This window comes from Colletotrichum godetiae (genome assembly GCF_030913485.1).
Source record: "Colletotrichum godetiae strain CBS 193.32 chromosome Unknown BDP55scaffold_3, whole genome shotgun sequence".
In the NCBI taxonomy this organism is placed as follows: Eukaryota; Fungi; Ascomycota; class Sordariomycetes; order Glomerellales; family Glomerellaceae; genus Colletotrichum; species Colletotrichum godetiae.
The window spans coordinates 1,024,079-1,040,676 of record NW_026851251.1 but is presented as its reverse complement, the minus strand read 5'-3'; the positions used below and the strand labels follow the sequence as shown (position 1 = coordinate 1,040,676).

General features: G+C 54.7%; 5 protein-coding genes and 1 non-coding gene across 6 annotated transcripts; 1 reads left to right on the top strand and 5 right to left on the bottom strand.

The window, feature by feature from the left end:
* Nucleotides 1-1,798: 1,798 nt before the first annotated feature.
* BDP55DRAFT_212025 (ZIP zinc transporter) lies at nt 1,799-4,258 on the bottom strand. The gene is made up of 4 exons (XM_060566004.1): nt 3,676-4,258; nt 2,889-3,517; nt 2,475-2,784; nt 1,799-2,367 (listed from the first exon to the last, which is right to left on the bottom strand). The coding sequence occupies exons 1-4, from the start codon at nt 3,817-3,819 to the stop codon at nt 2,182-2,184; spliced, it is 1,269 nt and encodes a 422-aa protein (XP_060435696.1). The 5' UTR covers nt 3,820-4,258; the 3' UTR covers nt 1,799-2,181.
* A 197-nt stretch (nt 4,259-4,455) lies between these two features.
* Nucleotides 4,456-5,555, bottom strand: BDP55DRAFT_645387 (uncharacterized protein). The gene has a single exon (XM_060573637.1). The coding sequence runs from the start codon at nt 5,083-5,085 to the stop codon at nt 4,699-4,701; it is 387 nt and encodes a 128-aa protein (XP_060435695.1). The 5' UTR covers nt 5,086-5,555; the 3' UTR covers nt 4,456-4,698.
* A 1,847-nt stretch (nt 5,556-7,402) lies between these two features.
* On the bottom strand, nt 7,403-8,468 carry BDP55DRAFT_723555 (class II aldolase and Adducin domain-containing protein; the record flags this gene model as incomplete). The annotated part of the gene is made up of 3 exons (XM_060578764.1): nt 7,403-7,902; nt 7,978-8,116; nt 8,187-8,468. 3 exons carry the CDS (start codon nt 8,466-8,468, stop codon nt 7,403-7,405), a joined length of 921 nt encoding a protein of 306 aa, XP_060435694.1.
* Nucleotides 8,469-9,539: 1,071 nt separating this feature from the next.
* Nucleotides 9,540-12,948, top strand: BDP55DRAFT_645384 (NOL1/NOP2/sun family protein). The gene is made up of 4 exons (XM_060573636.1): nt 9,540-9,718; nt 9,785-10,017; nt 10,086-10,281; nt 10,314-12,948. Exons 1-4 carry the CDS (start codon nt 9,701-9,703, stop codon nt 12,504-12,506), a joined length of 2,640 nt encoding a protein of 879 aa, XP_060435693.1. The 5' UTR covers nt 9,540-9,700; the 3' UTR covers nt 12,507-12,948.
* Nucleotides 12,949-13,217: 269 nt separating this feature from the next.
* BDP55DRAFT_t34 lies at nt 13,218-13,282 on the bottom strand. Its single transcript has one exon. It is a non-coding gene; the product is annotated as a tRNA-Lys (tRNA).
* A 400-nt stretch (nt 13,283-13,682) lies between these two features.
* BDP55DRAFT_541316 (3-dehydroquinate synthase) lies at nt 13,683-15,338 on the bottom strand (the record flags this gene model as incomplete). The annotated part of the gene is made up of 4 exons (XM_060568208.1): nt 13,683-14,349; nt 14,407-14,847; nt 14,911-14,957; nt 15,006-15,338. 4 exons carry the CDS (start codon nt 15,336-15,338, stop codon nt 13,683-13,685), a joined length of 1,488 nt encoding a protein of 495 aa, XP_060435692.1.
* Between the last annotated feature and the right edge of the window lie 1,260 nt (nt 15,339-16,598).

Here is a 16,598-nt window from a genome sequence, read left to right as displayed (position 1 = left end):
GTACAGCTGACCACGCTGCCGCCTACCAGGAGCGCAATTGGATGTCAAGCAATACCAGCCGCACGACGATGGTGAGCTTATGACTGATGAGATCCATCGGGACGATGACGCTAGAATGCATGGAACGCTTGGATGGAAGGCTGGAACGAGCCAAGTACGTCAGGCCAAGGCACGGGAGCAAGCGGATCTTGAAAGTTGAGACAGGACAACTTGAGGCTCCATCGCGGAACAGGATGGGGCTCTTCGGGTTACAGCCTACGGCGTAACACCGCCTGCGATGCTGCATGGCCGTGCTGTGCGGCTCATCTGTGAGCAGCAGCTAGAGCCGCCGTGAGGTTCTAATCGACTGACCCAAACCAGGGGTGCATACGGGAAGCAGGCCAATGTTGAGCGGGCATTCTTGAGAACAAAAGGAGACAACTGTGGGTTTGTTTGATGTGGGTTGTGGATGTCAGTGATGATGGTGCAATACCATGAATATCCCAAGCACGATATCCACTTTCAGCCGACGACAAACGAGCCGTGGATGGCCGCGGTGCGGTCTACGATGGCACATGGGTATCTACGATGTCGACAGTCGGGGCTCGGACAGCGTGGTTGAAGTTTTTTTTTTTCGAGAAAAATTTTACGAGCACTTTGTTGCCTCTTTGCGAAGAGTGGAGTGCCATAAGCGCCATCTGTCCAAGGGTAAAAGGACCCACGATGCGCCTTTGGATGGACAGCACTGGAGACATCCTGGAGACATCCCACGCTCCGGAACGAGAGTCCGGAAGTATTACCTAACACTCCCGTCAACCGCCCTTCCGCACATGGCCTCATGGCCAAACGTCTTTGGCCAGACCCCCAGCGGGCCAACGATGATGGGATTCCGCCTCCAATCGGGACGGGGAGATCCTTCGGACGACGGATGGGACAACCTTTTTTCACTTCCAGGTCATTCCCGAACCAAAAGGCGTCATGCACACATGGCCATGCACGCACCCACATGAAGGTGTAGGCAGAGACTCTGCAAGTCAAGCGCAAGACTCATATTAACTCAGGCGCCCAGGGCGCCCAGCCGTTCTCATGTACACCGCGCCCTGCAGGGCGCCTCATGTCAATGTCGCTATTGCGCTAGGCGGTGGTAGGCCACAGGCGTGGACAACAACGCATAGGTATTACTTGGGCAGCTCCCGGTTCATTGGCGACCAACCCAGAAGAGACAAGAGCTGACCAAGCTCTTTGATGAATAATTGTCGTCTTTTGCTACACCGGAAATCATAATCCTCGAGGCTGAGGTGAACCAAGACACCATCTCTGGGACTGTCTTGCGTCAACCCTCTCGACATTTGCTCATCAAGCTCATGGCGTGCTTTACAGCCGCAAACTTTCAGACCGCCCAGGAATTGCATCATACACATCTCCCCTGGTTCCATCTTGCCTGAGTATGCTGAGGTAGCAAAGCGGCCAGGCCAAGCTTGAACAACACTAGGTACTCCGTACAGAGTGTGATTGCATGCAAAAATCACAAGTCTACTCGGAAAACTCAAAGGCTCATTGAAACAACTGGAGTTCACCCCGGCCTTGACAAGTTTATTCCTTCGTGGGGAACAGCGTCGCGTGTGTGTATTGATTAGCTTCCTCCCTCCCTGTTCAAGAAACTCAAACGCAGTAGGTTCCTCTACATTGTCTACTTCTCCTTACCCCAACTTTTGACGACGACGACGACGCCGCCACATGCCTTTTCTTGCGCCCGCACTTCTACCAAAGACGGTCAGACGGTCAGACGGTCAGGACTAGACGATCCGTCAACCGAGTTGTTGGAACATGGGTTTTCGGACGGTCTCTGCTATGGGATGCGCCAGTTTTGGTTGGAGTTGGTCATGCTTTCCTCGTCCTCAGCTTACCTACTTTAACCGTATGGATGCCGCTTGACATGTCTCCAGTCTTTTCCAGAGGTAAAGGTTGAAGAAGGCTTGGCGACGGCTTGCTTTCAAGTCACTTTTTGGCCGGAGCAATACCAACTCATAGCAGTGATAGACGGTCTTGCACGGTCTATTGTCTCTATATATTCTACATTGGACTTACGCCTTTTTTGGCTTTTTTCCAGCAGTCAGAACTTTATCTAACGTGAGGCATGTTTACATGTGCACGTAGGCAAAAAGAATTTAAGCATCATTTAAAAAAAGGGGGTGCATTCATCTAGTCGTGCCACGAGATGTACAGCATGATGCCGGCGCCGACAGCGATGGCGGCAAACTGGACGAGGGTCTTGCGCAGCTCGGCCATCTTGTTCGGGCCGGTCTCGAGGAGCTCGGGGATAACGGCGACGGTGCCCACGTAGAGGAACGTGCCCGCGGTGAAGGGGAGAAGCAGGTCGCCCAGGGTCTGTTCGTCACAGTCAGCACATGTAGTCGTCACGCAGGGGTAATTTGAAAACCAATGAACCAGGTCAAGTTCCAGAAGTCTGCAAGAGGGAGGAAAGAGAAACTCACCAAGCTGGTACCCCAGAGCCCCGCGTTGCGCGGCATACCGCCCTCGCCGGAGCCGGAGCCGCTGCCGCCGAGCTCCTGGACGGCGATGCCGATGAGGGTGCCGAGCAGGGCGCCGAGGGCCGTGACGAACTGGGCGCCCATGGCGGCGCGCTTGCTGAAGCCGGACTGCACGAGGAGGGCAAAGTCGCCGACCTCGTGGGGGATCTCGTGGAAGAAGACGGCCACCGTGGTCGTTGCGCCGATGGTCGGGGAGGCGTAGAAGCTGGCGGACATGGCGAGGCCGTCTGTGATGTTGTGCGTGAAGTCGGCGCTGGAGGGGGGTATAAAAGTCAGTACAGAGCAAACCACAGTCATTTTAGTAGAATTCGTTGCCTAATTGGCCGGAGGAGAGTAGGTCAAAGGAATGGGCCGTACATCAGGTTCAAGTAGCCTCCGAGTCTCACGCTGGGGTTCATCTCCTTCTCCGACTTGCTCACGGCGCCGTCGGGTCCGGACCCGGAGTCGGTGCCGGCGCCGCCCTTCTTCTTGCGCGAGGTGACTTCGCCCGCCTTCTCCACGGCAGACGATACGCCCTCGGCCTTGGCCTCCCCGTGCTCCTGCGCGTGCGAGTGTCCGTGATCATGCGAATGCCCTGCCCCGCCCGTAGCGATCCTCAACCCCTTATCCATGGCCACGAACGTCATGAAGCCCACCAGGATCGCGACGCCGAGCAGCAGGTTACGGTTCGGTTCGACGAGCACTAGGCGCGCGCGCTCGGGCTCGTCCTCGCCGAGGAAGATTTCGGGGAGGAGGTGGAATAGGGTGTCGCCCATGAGCCCTCCGACGGCGAAGGCGACCATGACGGAGAGGGAGGAGGGGTCAATGTCGGTCGGGCAGAGGGCGAGGAGGAAGTTGGGCGGGCCGGAGATGTAGAGGGTTGCCAGGAGGGCGTTTACGGCGGGGGAGCCGGGGAAGAGGGTTCCGAAGGCGCGGGAGAGGAGGGAGGGGGTTTCGGAGAGGGAGGCGAGTTTGGACGAGGTTAGGGATTGGACTATCGAGCATTGCTGGGCATCGCATGGTCAGTTATGAAGCTCTAGGCTGATGATTTTTTCGATGCTCTGAGCTCTCTCGTGGGATTCGATCGGGTTGGCCTTCGTCTTCTTCTTCTTCTTCTTCTTCTTCTGCTTCTTCTGCTTCTTCTGCTTCTTCTCTTCGCACTTACCTGCAGCTGCTCGTCAATCTCCTCGAGGCTCAGCGATGCCACGGGTTTGCTCGTCAGACCAATTTTCTCGGCGACGGTGGAGGCGAGGCCGAGCTGGACCATCAGGAAGAGGGCCCAGAAGGCGGGCTTCCAGGAACGAGCCATTGTCGCTGTCGTTGCCTGTGAAGTTCGGAAATTTGATTTTTGAGGGTTTTCTCGAGCTAGATCTCGTGTTCAATCTCACCGTGGTCAAACGATTAACGGGAGAGAGGTGGATGTGGGGAAAACGAGTGGAAGCTCTCGATTGCACGATGAGAACTGTCGAAAGAAGCGAAGAAAGCTGTGGCGGTGATCCTAACACTTGTTGAGATCTCTCGTTGCCTACTCCAATTTCCGCATAGTGCAGAAGGCCCCCCTCCTCTCCCTGGATAAGCTGTCATCTCATTCCTCCTCCAACCTTGGCGAGCACGTCCGCTGCCGCTGCCGCTGCTGCTGCGCGCTGCAGTGCCGGCCGAGGGAGACCACTGTATTTCCGACCATTTTTCGGCCGGGGAACGCTTGCGCCGATGACCGGTGCGAGCTGTCCAGTAGGTGCTTAAGCCTCGCTGGAGGAGCTGCTGGGAGCTGAGAGACAGGGTCGCGTGCCCGCTGATTGTGAGGTGCTGCTCGATGGAGGGGGTAGTGCGAGCTTGCTGTGCAAAGCCGAGAAGCATAAAAACGCCGCTATGCCGTTTTCGGGATTTATTGTGCAAGTCTTGCATCCGATGTTGGAATTGGCAGGATGAACTCATCAATATTACTACCCGATAAGCGATATGGGATGGAACTTTTTTGGTCCAAGGACACGGTCAGAGTTGCCAATGATATTTGGAAACAGAAAGTGCAAAAGGAAGGGGGGTCTCGAAGCATTTATGATTGTTTTTTTCTCGACACTCCTGCTTGGACCTTAGGAGAACGGACTAAAGCTCTTGGTACTGGGAAAGAAGCTGGGGGCTCCCGAAGTTTCGAGTACCCGGACGGGTCGGTGACCGTTTCCACCACCACTTACCGCGTACTTAACGACATTCCCTCTTCAGCTCGTGGGACTCGTGGGAAAGAGCAAACGGCAGGGTCTGTTTGGCCAATGCCGTTGCGGATTGTTTTGAGCACTGACTGAGGATGGGTAATGCTTGGGAAGTGATGGTCCCTGATTTGCTGGGGAGCGCTGGGAGGTTGCATCTTGCTCTTCGGGATGTGGGAGCGGAGGCGGGTGTCATCGAGCTTTCTGGGGGTGAGTTCTGACGTCGCTTCGGTAATCAACTTTGGCGAGCTCCTCGACGCCCTATCTGTTGACTGTGATCTGTTCATCTGATCTCCATGAGTTGTGTAAAGTGCCATTGGCTTTTTCGGAATGGTGCGAGAGGGCCGTATGCTATGTGCGCCATGTTGCATATCCAGGAAAGAGCACGCATGACATCTATTATTCTAGCTGGATTTCAAAAATGAAAGCCCGAGAGCTGTCTCCATGTTCTCTCCGGGATGGATAGCCCATGTTTTATAGGCTTGAAGTGGCCCAGATTTCATAGAAACCAGGATCTCGAACCGGCACCCTCCACCAAGAAGCACCTACCGAGCGACCAATGATCTTACGCTAGTGACTCATCGTTTGGGGCTCTAGAAACTACAGCAAAGCCTTGACTGCCAGGTCTCCTGCGTTTCTTTGCGACTTCATCCCCATGGCATTCCTATAACTATACTCCTCATCATGGGAGCGTTCCTGCAGATGGCTTCGATGTTGATCATGATTAACATCTTCTCTGGTCCTTGGAGGCCGCATGCTTTGCGATGGACACCATGTAAGGAGGAACATTTGAGTAGACCGTACTTTATAGTTCCACTCGATTTGACTGAATATATTATTTCGGCTTGTCTGTAGAATTCTTTAGATCACACCTGAAACTCAGTGACACGACTTCTGAGGCAGCCCGTACAGAGCGTTCATTGATCGGTGAACGACGAGGAGACAAGGTCTCGAGTAAATATGACCCGGTTCACTAATTTGCTCGCAGCTTATAAAGTATTACATAAAAGACGTTGGCCTGGGTCTGGAATCTAACCTTAGAAAATGAGACTTCGTTCTGGTCTTCTGGGTCCGTTCGGGTGCGAAGCCTTCTTTCTGGGGTCCTTGGTCTTGGGCGATGTAGATTGGGGAAATGCAGCGAGATTATCGTAGCCAACATACATACTAACCAAGAGTCATTCTAGACACCCTTTTTCTCGTCCCGTCATTCGTTATATCGAACGTAGTACATGACGAATACGTGAGGAAGCCCGTCGGGGCCGTCGGGATGTACGAACCGCTGGATCTCTCTTCAATGTGACGGCTGAGGGGTTCAGTCTGGTGTACCTTGCCTTGGGCCAGCCACCAAAGCCGGTATACATTATGCTCCAGACTGGACCAATGACCACTGCGGATACGTACCCAATACGTCCTGGAGACAACGATTCACTATGGCGTGGTCTCACTATCATATATCTATGTTTGCAGGTCACTGAAGACGGCCAAGGTGTTCTACAATTCCCTGCTGACTCCAACAAAACGGCAGGTCACTCTTCATTGCCGCCAAGTACCAGTCACTCGGAACGCGGATTCAGGTCACGTCAGAGGCGGATAGAGGCATAAATGTAGTTAGTACCCATGACAGCATCTCGGCTTATCTGATCGTAATAGTCCTAGGGATCCTGTCCGGCCCGTGAGAAAGAACCTTTATCTGTAAGTTGGCATACGATTCTTGGTTTTATGATGAGAGACGCACATGTTTGTTATAATATTTAGCTGCTCTTTGCTCATCGCTCTTAGTTACGTAGATTTCTCATGGGTGATCCTCCGTCTCGTCGACCGCCGCTCCTCTACCTTACTACCTTATATAGCGATTCACGAGACTATAAAGTACTACGGCCAGGGGAGCTTCGGTATGTGAGCCCATGTAGGCTCTCGGGATAGAGATTGCGGTCCCACCTGACAGGATTCTCCTGTATTTGATTTCAAGAAAGAATACCTCGTCTTGTCGCTCCTCTCCCTAGCTACGTATCATTGAAAACAAGTAGAGGTTCCCACAAACATGGTCTCAATTTCCGATTTGACAAGGTCTCGGGTTTCGTGACCAAGGTTGAGGTCGTTTCTGACGTCTCTCTCGATGAAGTTTTCCGGGGTTTGGGTCCAAGCCCCCTGCATTTTCGGTCTGCTGGTCTTCTCGGATTCCAGAACGAAGTGTCGCTTCCACCTGCTGGTCTTGTGTTGAATACTCATTTTCTCTTCTTCACTCAAGAGAGCTTAATGCACATGGAATAACACGGGACGACGACGGGTGATGAATAGACTTCTTGTTAAGTAGGTTAGTGGAAATAGCGTTCTATAGAAAAGGCAATAAGTGAGTGGCTAAAAGCTCCCGTACCAAGTCAGATGTTGCGAGATCCATCGATGGAGGGAGCGGTTCAACGTACACCACTTGTCGTGAGGAACAAAATCTAGTCATCGACGTTCTGGAGACAACTTTTATACTGTTTCTGGCAGGAAGACTTGTTTAACTTATCACGTTGTTAATCTCGCGCAGCTGCAGACAGGACATATGTATATCACTCCCACGCAACCTTGGAGGTAAACTTCACTTGTCGTCAAAGTCACTGAACCTTATTCGTGACAATCGAAATCGAAGCTGCTCATCCTGCTTGGAACTCACATTCATTATCAACACCCCAATCTCAACTCTCACATCTTATACGCCACACCCGACTCGTGCTCCATCATATCAAAAGTAGGCTTCCCAGAGAACCATCCCGCCACGTCGGACCCGATAGACTTGTACGTAAACTCGGCATCCTCCTCGTCAATCTTGACCGTCTCGTGGCCCCTACCCCCGGCAGCGGCGTCGGCGAGTAACTGCTGGTGACAGCACCGCTCGAGGCTGAGGAACCAGTAGACGCAGCTCTCGACGCTCTTGCCGCAGGTGATGAGGCCGTGGTTCTGCAGGATGGCGGCCTTCTTGTCGCCGAGGGCGGCGGCGATGCGCAGACCTTCCTCTTTGCCGAGGACGATGCCGCCAAAAGAGTTGTAGAGGACGACGTCGTTATAGAAGGCGCAGGTGTCCTGGGTGGTGATGTCGAGGTTGCGGCCGAGGGCGGAGAAGGCTTGGCCGTAGAGGGAATGGGAGTGGGCTACACAGTTGATTTCTGGGCGGGCTTCGTGGACTGCGTGGTGGATCATGTATGCTGCGGATCGCTGTTAGCTAGACCATTGAGAGGTTCACCGAAGAAGTTGGGGGGGGGGGGTTGAGGGGAACGAACCGGCAGTGTTCAAGAGCCTAACGGGGCCACCCTCGACTACTTCACCGTTCTCATCTACGCGGATGAGATCCGACGCCTTGAGCAGTGGCCAGGGGACACCAAAGGGATTCAGCCAGAACGTTTGCGGCTCAACGGGGTCCTTTCGCCAAGTACTGTTAGTTCAAGATTCCGAGCCATTCTCAGTGTTTCTGAGACGGGAGAAGACGTACCCTGACTGTGATGTGGCCAGCGACGCCAGCGTCGAAGCCGTTCTTTGCGAAAATGCGGAAACCTAGGGCCAAACGCTCCTTGAGGTGCTGACGCTGCTGGTACGGATCGTCAAACTTTTGAGGACGAGGGAAGCCCTTGGTCTCCAGAGTCTTGGACTTGTCTTGCCCGGGCTTCTTCTCCGGCGCAATGGTAGAGCTGGGCAGGATGCCGTTGCCGTTTGTGTGTTTGACGGCGGAGACGTCTGCGTGGGGGATCTGGCTGACTGAGGTTGATGGTGCCATGTTTGCTTCCTGATGCCGGGTTGTCACTTCACAGAGTATGTATGTGTTGTGTGCTTCAAGCGGGAATGGGCGATATCACCGGGAAGTGCGGACGTGGATTCGAGCTTTATAAGAGTGAGGTGAAGTATGAGAAAACTATCCGTACTCGCCACGCAAATGTCCATCCGAAAGGTTCGCACTTAAGCTTTGTTCATGCGGGATGGCTCAAGCTTCGGCTGCCGATATCCCACCCCCCCTCCACTGGGCCTATTCGGGGGGATAGCTTCCACATCACTAACAAAATGGAACAATACTCTGCGGGACTCAAGACGGAATTCAATGCCGGAGCTGCTAAGGGTTGGTCACGCCCTCCCCCCGACTACCGGTACGCGGGTCCCGAGGCAAACCCCGCATTGTACGTCGATTGTGCCGCTCTGGCGTTTTGGGGCCCCCTTCAATCCCTGACGATGCGTGCCTCGGTGCCCACCTCCATTTAGGTCGGGTATCCAATGGTAGTCGAGATATTAATACGCCGGAGAGGATTACTTGGTGGTTTAGTGAGAGAGCGGAATGAGCTCCGCGACGGTGATCAGAGAGAGGCTCTTGAAAGCTACGAAAGGCGCACGATTTACGATTTGCTGTCACACTGGGTCTACGAGGTGCAGACTTTCACGAAGCTTGGGCCCCCATATGTAGAGTAATCAGCGCCGCGTCTGCGGTCTCCCGCATTGGTGAGTTACCTAGTTACGTTAACATGGAAAGCAGGCGACATCGCCAAGAATAAAATATCACCCCAGACACCGAAGATGGGAGGATGATGAGATGAAGGTCGACCAAGGTATCTATCTTGAGAGACTTGCGTATTTACACACTGAGGTGATGAATGCGGGACGCTTCTCAGCGGGCTCCAGCGGGCTTCAGCGGATACAAGCCGGGCGGGGGGCCGGGGCGGACCCTGAGGTTACAGGGGTGCGATGCGGGGTGATTAGATGCTCCCCATAGCTGACGTTTGATTGGCCAATCATCTCCAATCGAGGGGCTGGCCACAGGTTGGCGCAACTTTTTTTTTTCTCCATTACTCTTTTCTGGTGACGGCAAAATTTCACACCGCGCGACATCACCCACCAGCGCTGATAGGATCGGAACTGCGACTCTCTCACCTTGAACCTTCCTTTCCTTTCGGACAACACACGCGTGCGCAACCTATACCCCTCCACGCACGTCAACTTAACCTTTCCCCCCTGCGACGCATCATGGGTCGCAAGTTCAGAGTAAGTTTCCGATCGCTTTCAATTGACTAATGCCTGTTCGCGCGCGCTGACAATAATCCCCATCAGGGAGGCAAGAAGGGCAAGTCCCGCGGCGGCAGCAACGCCGAGGGCGGCGGTGACCGCGGTCGCCAGCCTCGCAGCGAGTCGTGGCAGAACTATCCCGCCGTCAAGAAGGAGAACGAGAGACTCCAGCGCTACTACAATACCATCTTTGGCCTCTCCGAAGAGGAGCAGGGTCCTTTCTGGGATGCCCTGCGCAGAGATCTGCCCAACAGCTTCCGCTTCTGCGGCTCCAAAGGGTAAGGCACCTGTCACTTGACAGTATCAACATGGAGTTTCGCGCGACCTCGACTGACCACAAATTTAGTCACGCCTTGGCCGTGAAGAAGCTGCTGCAATCCAGATACATGCCCGAGATCCAGAACATCCAGCACGCCGATGGACGCACCGTCGAGCCCCCCAAGCCCTTGTCTTGGTACCCCAACGAGCTCGCCTGGTGGATGACCACCCCGAAGAACATCATTCGCAAATACCCCCCCTTTGCCGCCTTCCAGAAGTTCCTCGTCTCCGAGACGACCGTCGGTAACATCAGCAGACAGGAGGTCGTCAGCATGATCCCCCCCTCTTGATGGATGTCCGCCCCGGCATGACTGTGTTGGACATGTGCGCTGCGCCCGGCAGCAAGGCCGGCCAGCTTCTCGAGATGATTCACCTGGGCGAGGAGGCGAGAGTCAGAAAGGTTCTGCGCGCCTTCGCCCAGGAGGACGGCCTCGACCTCGGCGACGAGACGGAGGAGGAGCGCCAGGCTGACCTCTCGGCCGACCCCTCGGATTCTGGCCGCACCACTGGTCTCCTCATCGCCAACGACTCCGACTACAAGCGCGGCCACATGCTTGTCCACCAGCTCAAGCGTCTCGGATCCCCCAACCTGCTCGTTACCAACCACGACGCCACTCAGTACCCCGCGATCAAGCTCCCCTCGAACCCCGAGACCCCGACCAAGCCTCGATACCTCAAGTTCGACCGAATCCTCGCCGATGTGCCGTGCTCAGGTGACGGCACCATGAGAAAGAACATGAACCTGTGGAAGGACTGGCAGCCCGGCAATGCGCTGGGTCTTCATGTCACCCAGGTCAGAATCCTGCTGCGCGCGCTCGCCATGCTCAAGGTCGGAGGCCGCGTCGTCTACTCCACCTGCAGTATGAACCCCGTCGAGAACGAGTCCGTTGTTGCGGCTGCCATCGATCGCGCTGGTGGCCCTGACAAGGTCGAGATCGTCGACTGCAGCAACGAGCTGCAGGGTCTCGTTCGCGCGCCCGGTATGAAGAAGTGGCAGATCATGGACAAGTCTGGCAGGCTGTGGAGCTCCCAGGCCGAGGTCGATGAGTGGACCAAGAACAGCACCGAGGGCGTCGCTCCTGGAAGACTCGTCGAGACCATGTTCCCGCCGTTGGAGGGCAGCGTCTGCGCCGATCTGCCTCTCGAGCGCTGCATGCGAGTCTACGCTCACCAGCAGGACACTGGTGGTTTCTTCATCACCGTTCTGCAGAAGAAGGCCGAGGTCAAGATCCGTCCCGAGGACCAGAAGCAGGGCGACGAGACCACCAAGTCAAACGGAGCGACCGCGGCTGCCACATCCGCTGTTGCCACACCCGCGACTGAGACCGCGACCGAGACCGAGAACACCGAGACGAAGATGGAGGTCGACGCTGCTGAGAAGACCGAAGAGGTCGTCGGGGCTGCCGAGGCTGCCCCCGTGACGGCCCCTGAGACCACTACCGAGGCCAACGAAGAAGTGAAAAGTGAGGAAAAGGCCGAGGAGGCAGAGCAGGATGCTGCGAACGGTGTTAAGCGACCGAGAGAAGACGAGGCGGCTGACGGCGAGACCCAAGAGACCAAGAAGGCCAAGCTCGAGGCGACGACGACGACGACACAGGAGAAGCCCAAGAACTCGAACCGTAATATCCACGGCCGTGTCGAGGAGCCATTTAAGTACCTGGACCCCAAGCACGAGGTCATCAAGAACATTCGGGAATTCTACCACATCTCGTCGCGCTTCCCCGACGACCGCTACATGGTCCGCAACGCCACGGGCGAGCCCGCCAAGGCCGTCTACTACACCTCTGCGCTGGCCCGCGACATCCTCTCGGAGAACGAGGGCCGCGGAATCAAAGTCATCCACGGCGGCGTCAAAATGTTCATGAAGCAAGACGCCCCCTCGGCCGAGATCTGCCGCTGGCGCATCCAGTCCGAGGGCATGCCCATCCTCCAGGGCTACGTCGGCGAGCAGCGCGTCGTCCGCCTGACCAAGAAGGAGACGCTGCGCCGTCTGTTGATTGAAATGTTCCCCCGCATCGCCGACGGCGAGTGGGAGCAGATGGGCGAGATTGGCGAGCGCGTGCGCGACATCGGCATGGGCTGCTGCGTGCTCCGCGTCGAGCCCGACGGCTCCGACCCGGCGTTTAGCGAGCGCATGGCGCTCCCCCTGTGGAAGAGCATCCACTCGCTCAACCTCATGCTGCCCAAGGAGGACCGGACGGCTATGCTGCTCCGCATCTTTAACGACACCACCCCGCTCATCAACAACAGCCTGCAGAAGCAGCGGGCGATAGACGAGGCTGCTAAGAAGCAGGCCGCCGCGGAGGACGCCTATGTCGCGGAGAAGGAACTCATTGACATTGAGGACGCCCCCACGCCCGAGGGGATGGAGATTGAGTCTGCGCCTGTTGTTGCGGAGGCTGAGGGCACCGCTGCCGCTGCCGCTGCTCCTACCACTGAGGAGGCTTAGAAGGCGAACTCCGATACGAGCGAGTTTGACCTGGATGCCCTATTGGGTAGAATGGGTAAACGCGCGGCAAAGCGCGCGAGAGCAGCCAAGCGCCGGCAAACTGCTTATGCGCAGAGGAGCGTGGACTTGGTCATGCGCGATGTGGCGGAGGGAGGATGGCTTGTCAGCGATGACGAGTGAGCCTTGGTCCGTAGATATCCTGCCTTGGAAGTATCACGTTACCTGGAATCAAGGGTCGATATAGACAAGGAGGGTTATTCGAAATAGGTGGAAGAAGAAAAGGTAAATGTATGAGTACATGAAAAAAAACCTCGTCGAGACAGGCGTTTTTGCATTTTGCACAGTCTAGAGAAATACACAGAGATCAAGTCAGAAATTCAAGCTTCTACGGATATTTTCGGAGCGCATTTGCATTTCTGAGGTTGGGATCACTCCGGATGCCAAAACTTTGGAAATCATGTATACTTGCAAAGACTCGCATACTCTTGACTCTCAATTGTCAAGCTGACTCCAATAGCCACATACACCCATCCATCCATCTACTTCGAAATTGGTGGGAGGAAACAACAAAACCTAAAAGGGATTTCCTCCCACCAATTTCGACGACATTCAAAAAGATGTGTGCGCTTCAATCGCGGACGGGAATTGAGCCCGACGTGGCTGGGGTGGATTAGTCGTGATGCTCCAGCAATATGCATCTGGTGTCTATGGTAACTTACGGGTCGAACCCACAACCTTGAGATTAAGAGTCTCACGCTCTACCGATTGAGCTAGCCGGGCAGGCTTTGTGTTTATGGTTGGTGACGATATGGGAGAAGGGGAGGGTCTATGATGCGGGTCGAAGGGGACGGGAGAGGAGTTGGATATTGGGTGTTGTGGGTTTTGGGGTTGGATGTCGACCTTTAGCTAGAGGGTACTTGTCGAAAAATTATGAGGGGCATGGCAGCTAGGCAAGATTTGGTTCAGAAAAGAAGGGTATGAGGATCCCGAGCGTTGATCTGGTGAAGTTCTCAGATCAAGCATGCACATATTGGCAACAATATGTAGAAGGTGATTTATCAATCCATTGAATACTACTCAAGAGCTATACTCGAGGTTTTATGACCCCTAACATGCAGTTGTCTTAACGATACTTCTTTCACCGCTTTACAAATGAAAATTCCTTTTGATACGCTTTTAGCAACACTCCTCATCGACGTGAACCTTGCCATGTGTGCTGGAGCTCTTCATCTCCTCGGCGTTGAGCTTCTTCAGGACTTCGGGCTCGAAGCCAGCGGCAGCGTACGTAGCTTTGTGCTGGTCCAAGTTCTTGCCATTCGACAAGCCGTACTCGGGTGTCGAAGAACCGTTGGAGGAGACGGTATCGTCGCGGGTAACAGCCTTCTCGACACCGTTCATGTACTTGCGGGACTCATCCTCTACGGAAGAGCCGTTGATCGTGTAGCCAGTATCACTGGCATCAACGTACGCCTCGAGACCGGCACCCTGGCGGGGGTACTCCTTCATGAGCTCCTTGTGCACCTTAAGGGCAGCACACATGTCCTCGTGGGAGATGTCGTTAAGGAACTCGCAAGTGCCTATGGGTGCGGGAATGGCCGCGCGCAGCTTGCCGTCGCGGGTCTTGAGGATGGCAGAAGTAGCCTTGTCAAGCATATCCTCGTCGAACAGCGGGTGATCCATGGAGAGACCGGCGCGAGAGAAGAGGTTCAACAGGCGGCGGTGCTCGTCCGATGAAAGCTTTCCGAGAACGTGCGCGAGAGTTGCCGAGTAGGCCATGTCAATCGAGATGGCGTGGCCGTGGCGCAGGGGAACATCAGGGGAAAGCTCGTGGAGAGGGGACCAACTACGCGGGGTTAGCTTCTAGGGCTTCGTGACGCGTTCAGGGCAAAAAGTAACTGACGTATGGCCATAGGCAATGACACGGTCAAGCATGATCTCGTGCAAGTTGGGAGTCTCAAGCTTCAACATCTCGTGGATACCATTGCGGTTGATCTTATCAGCCGCATCTCTGACCTCCTGGCTAGCTCCATCGGTGCGACCGAAACCAGTCTTGATCAGCTCCTCACAGAAGCGATCAAGCAGATCAAAGGTCTCCAGGTGGGCGCAAGTCGAGATCTTAATCAGCTCCGCAAAGCCATTGCGGATCTGTGCGGTGGGAAGAGTTCGCAGGAAAGTGAAGTCGAGGAATGTGTGTGTTGGTGCGTGATATGCGCCCAGACGGTTCTTGTAGTTACCGTAGTTGACAGCGACCTTGATGGATACGGAAGCATCGATCAGGCCAATGACTGTTGTGGGAATACGGATGAATGGCGTATTGCGGCGGTAGGCAGCGCATGCGAAGCTGGGTAGTGTTAGAAGTCTAACAGACCAAAAAAGAATGGGGGGGGGGGGGGGTGTGACATACCCAGCAACATCTGTGACCAATCCACCTCCAACAACAAGAACAGGCTCCTTCAAGGGGTGTTAAACAGATTCATGAAATTGAAGACACGTACTTACCTTGCGGTAGACACCAAACTCAGTCATAGAGTCGACGATGCTCAGCAACGTCTCCATGGACTTGGCCTTCTCACCAATCATGGTCTTGTGAATCTTGAGCTCAATGTTGTAGTGGTCAAAGTACTCCTTCATCTCCTTGCCGTAGATGTTGAAGATGTTGAGGTCCATGACAGCCAAGCATCGCTTCCAGCGCGAGTAGCAATCAGCCAGCTGACTGTTCTGCTTGTTGAAAACGCCATCGAGGAACTCAAAGTCGTACTCAATCTTCTCGTAGCCGCAGACAGAGAAGCCCTTTTTGGTGGGCTCAACCGTCGCCTTCATGTCTGATGCCATCTTGAGAATAGGGGGGTTAGGATTAACTGAGTCTGGATATTGCGCAATGGGGAGAACAGTGCGCTTGTCAAGATGAAAGACCTTGAGAGTTGTTGAATGAGGTGGGAATGCAAATGGAAAGAATCTGCTAGAGAGGTGCTTCCAACACCAGGCTTTTGAATGAATTAAGCTCCCATAGTTAGAATTACGAGACAATACCGCAGCCGTATGAGATACTTCTCGTTCCAGTAGACAATGCTCTCTCGGCGAATGTCAATTCCCGGAAAATTGTCGACGGATTGTCGACATCATCACTTGCGCCTCCAACGCTCACATAGGCCCACTCCAGGTTGACCGACTCCTCAAAAGAGGATCAAGTTACACAATCCCAAGGCAGACGAAAGCAAGTCATCGGAAGACGACAAGCAAGGGTCGGAGCCCAAAAGGCAAGACCCCGGCTTGCCCCGGGCGCGTAAGCTTGGAGCTATGCTGCTTTACCTTTGGGGAAAGCAGCTGGCGCAACGCGGTAGTTGACAAGAGAGGAGAAACGGTGACAAGTATATTCGACTCGATGCTGCCGTCAAACTTTGGTGGCACAAGCGAGTTGCTAGTACGGGCGAGCTAGGATTGGATCGCCCTCGTTGGATGCGTGGTTTTTTTCACCAGATCTCTTTCGCTTCTCTCGTATTTCGGTTGCTGCGTGACGGCAATATGCATAGGGAGTGTCGTGATGCTCATGACATTTGCCAATGAGGCCTACAGCTTCTGGCCCCGGAGACGTCTAGAAGCGACGCCTGGCGTCCGTCCTGGCGTTAGTTCCGCATGCCACAGGCTCTCTGCTTGTTGTGTCACATAACCAATGCGGTCCGCGGGGCGGGAAGATGGCGTGCTATACTAGGAGTGTCTTCCGATGTTCCCCATTGCCGCCTGTCGAGCATAACGGCAAACAGAATGAGAGCTAGAGAAATCCCATGTTTCAGTCTGAGAAGTCGATTCCGTCATCGACATTCGATAATTTTGCGGTAGGAACGCAGAGCCAAGCGCAGCTAGAGCAAGCTAGAGAGGAACGAGAGGCTGGCTCCCAGAGACAAGCCCAGGCCCCAAGTGCTGCTTGCCTTTGCTCCCAGGAGATGATCGACACGAGTCGTGAGATCTAGATCTCGCACGTGGGAAAAAGGTTGGGAGGACAGACCAGGGGGAGACAACCCTCCGGCGAGCCGCATCGGGTCTTTGGCAGCTTCTCGTTGGCTGGGGGAAGAACGGCGTGCGTTGCGGACATGG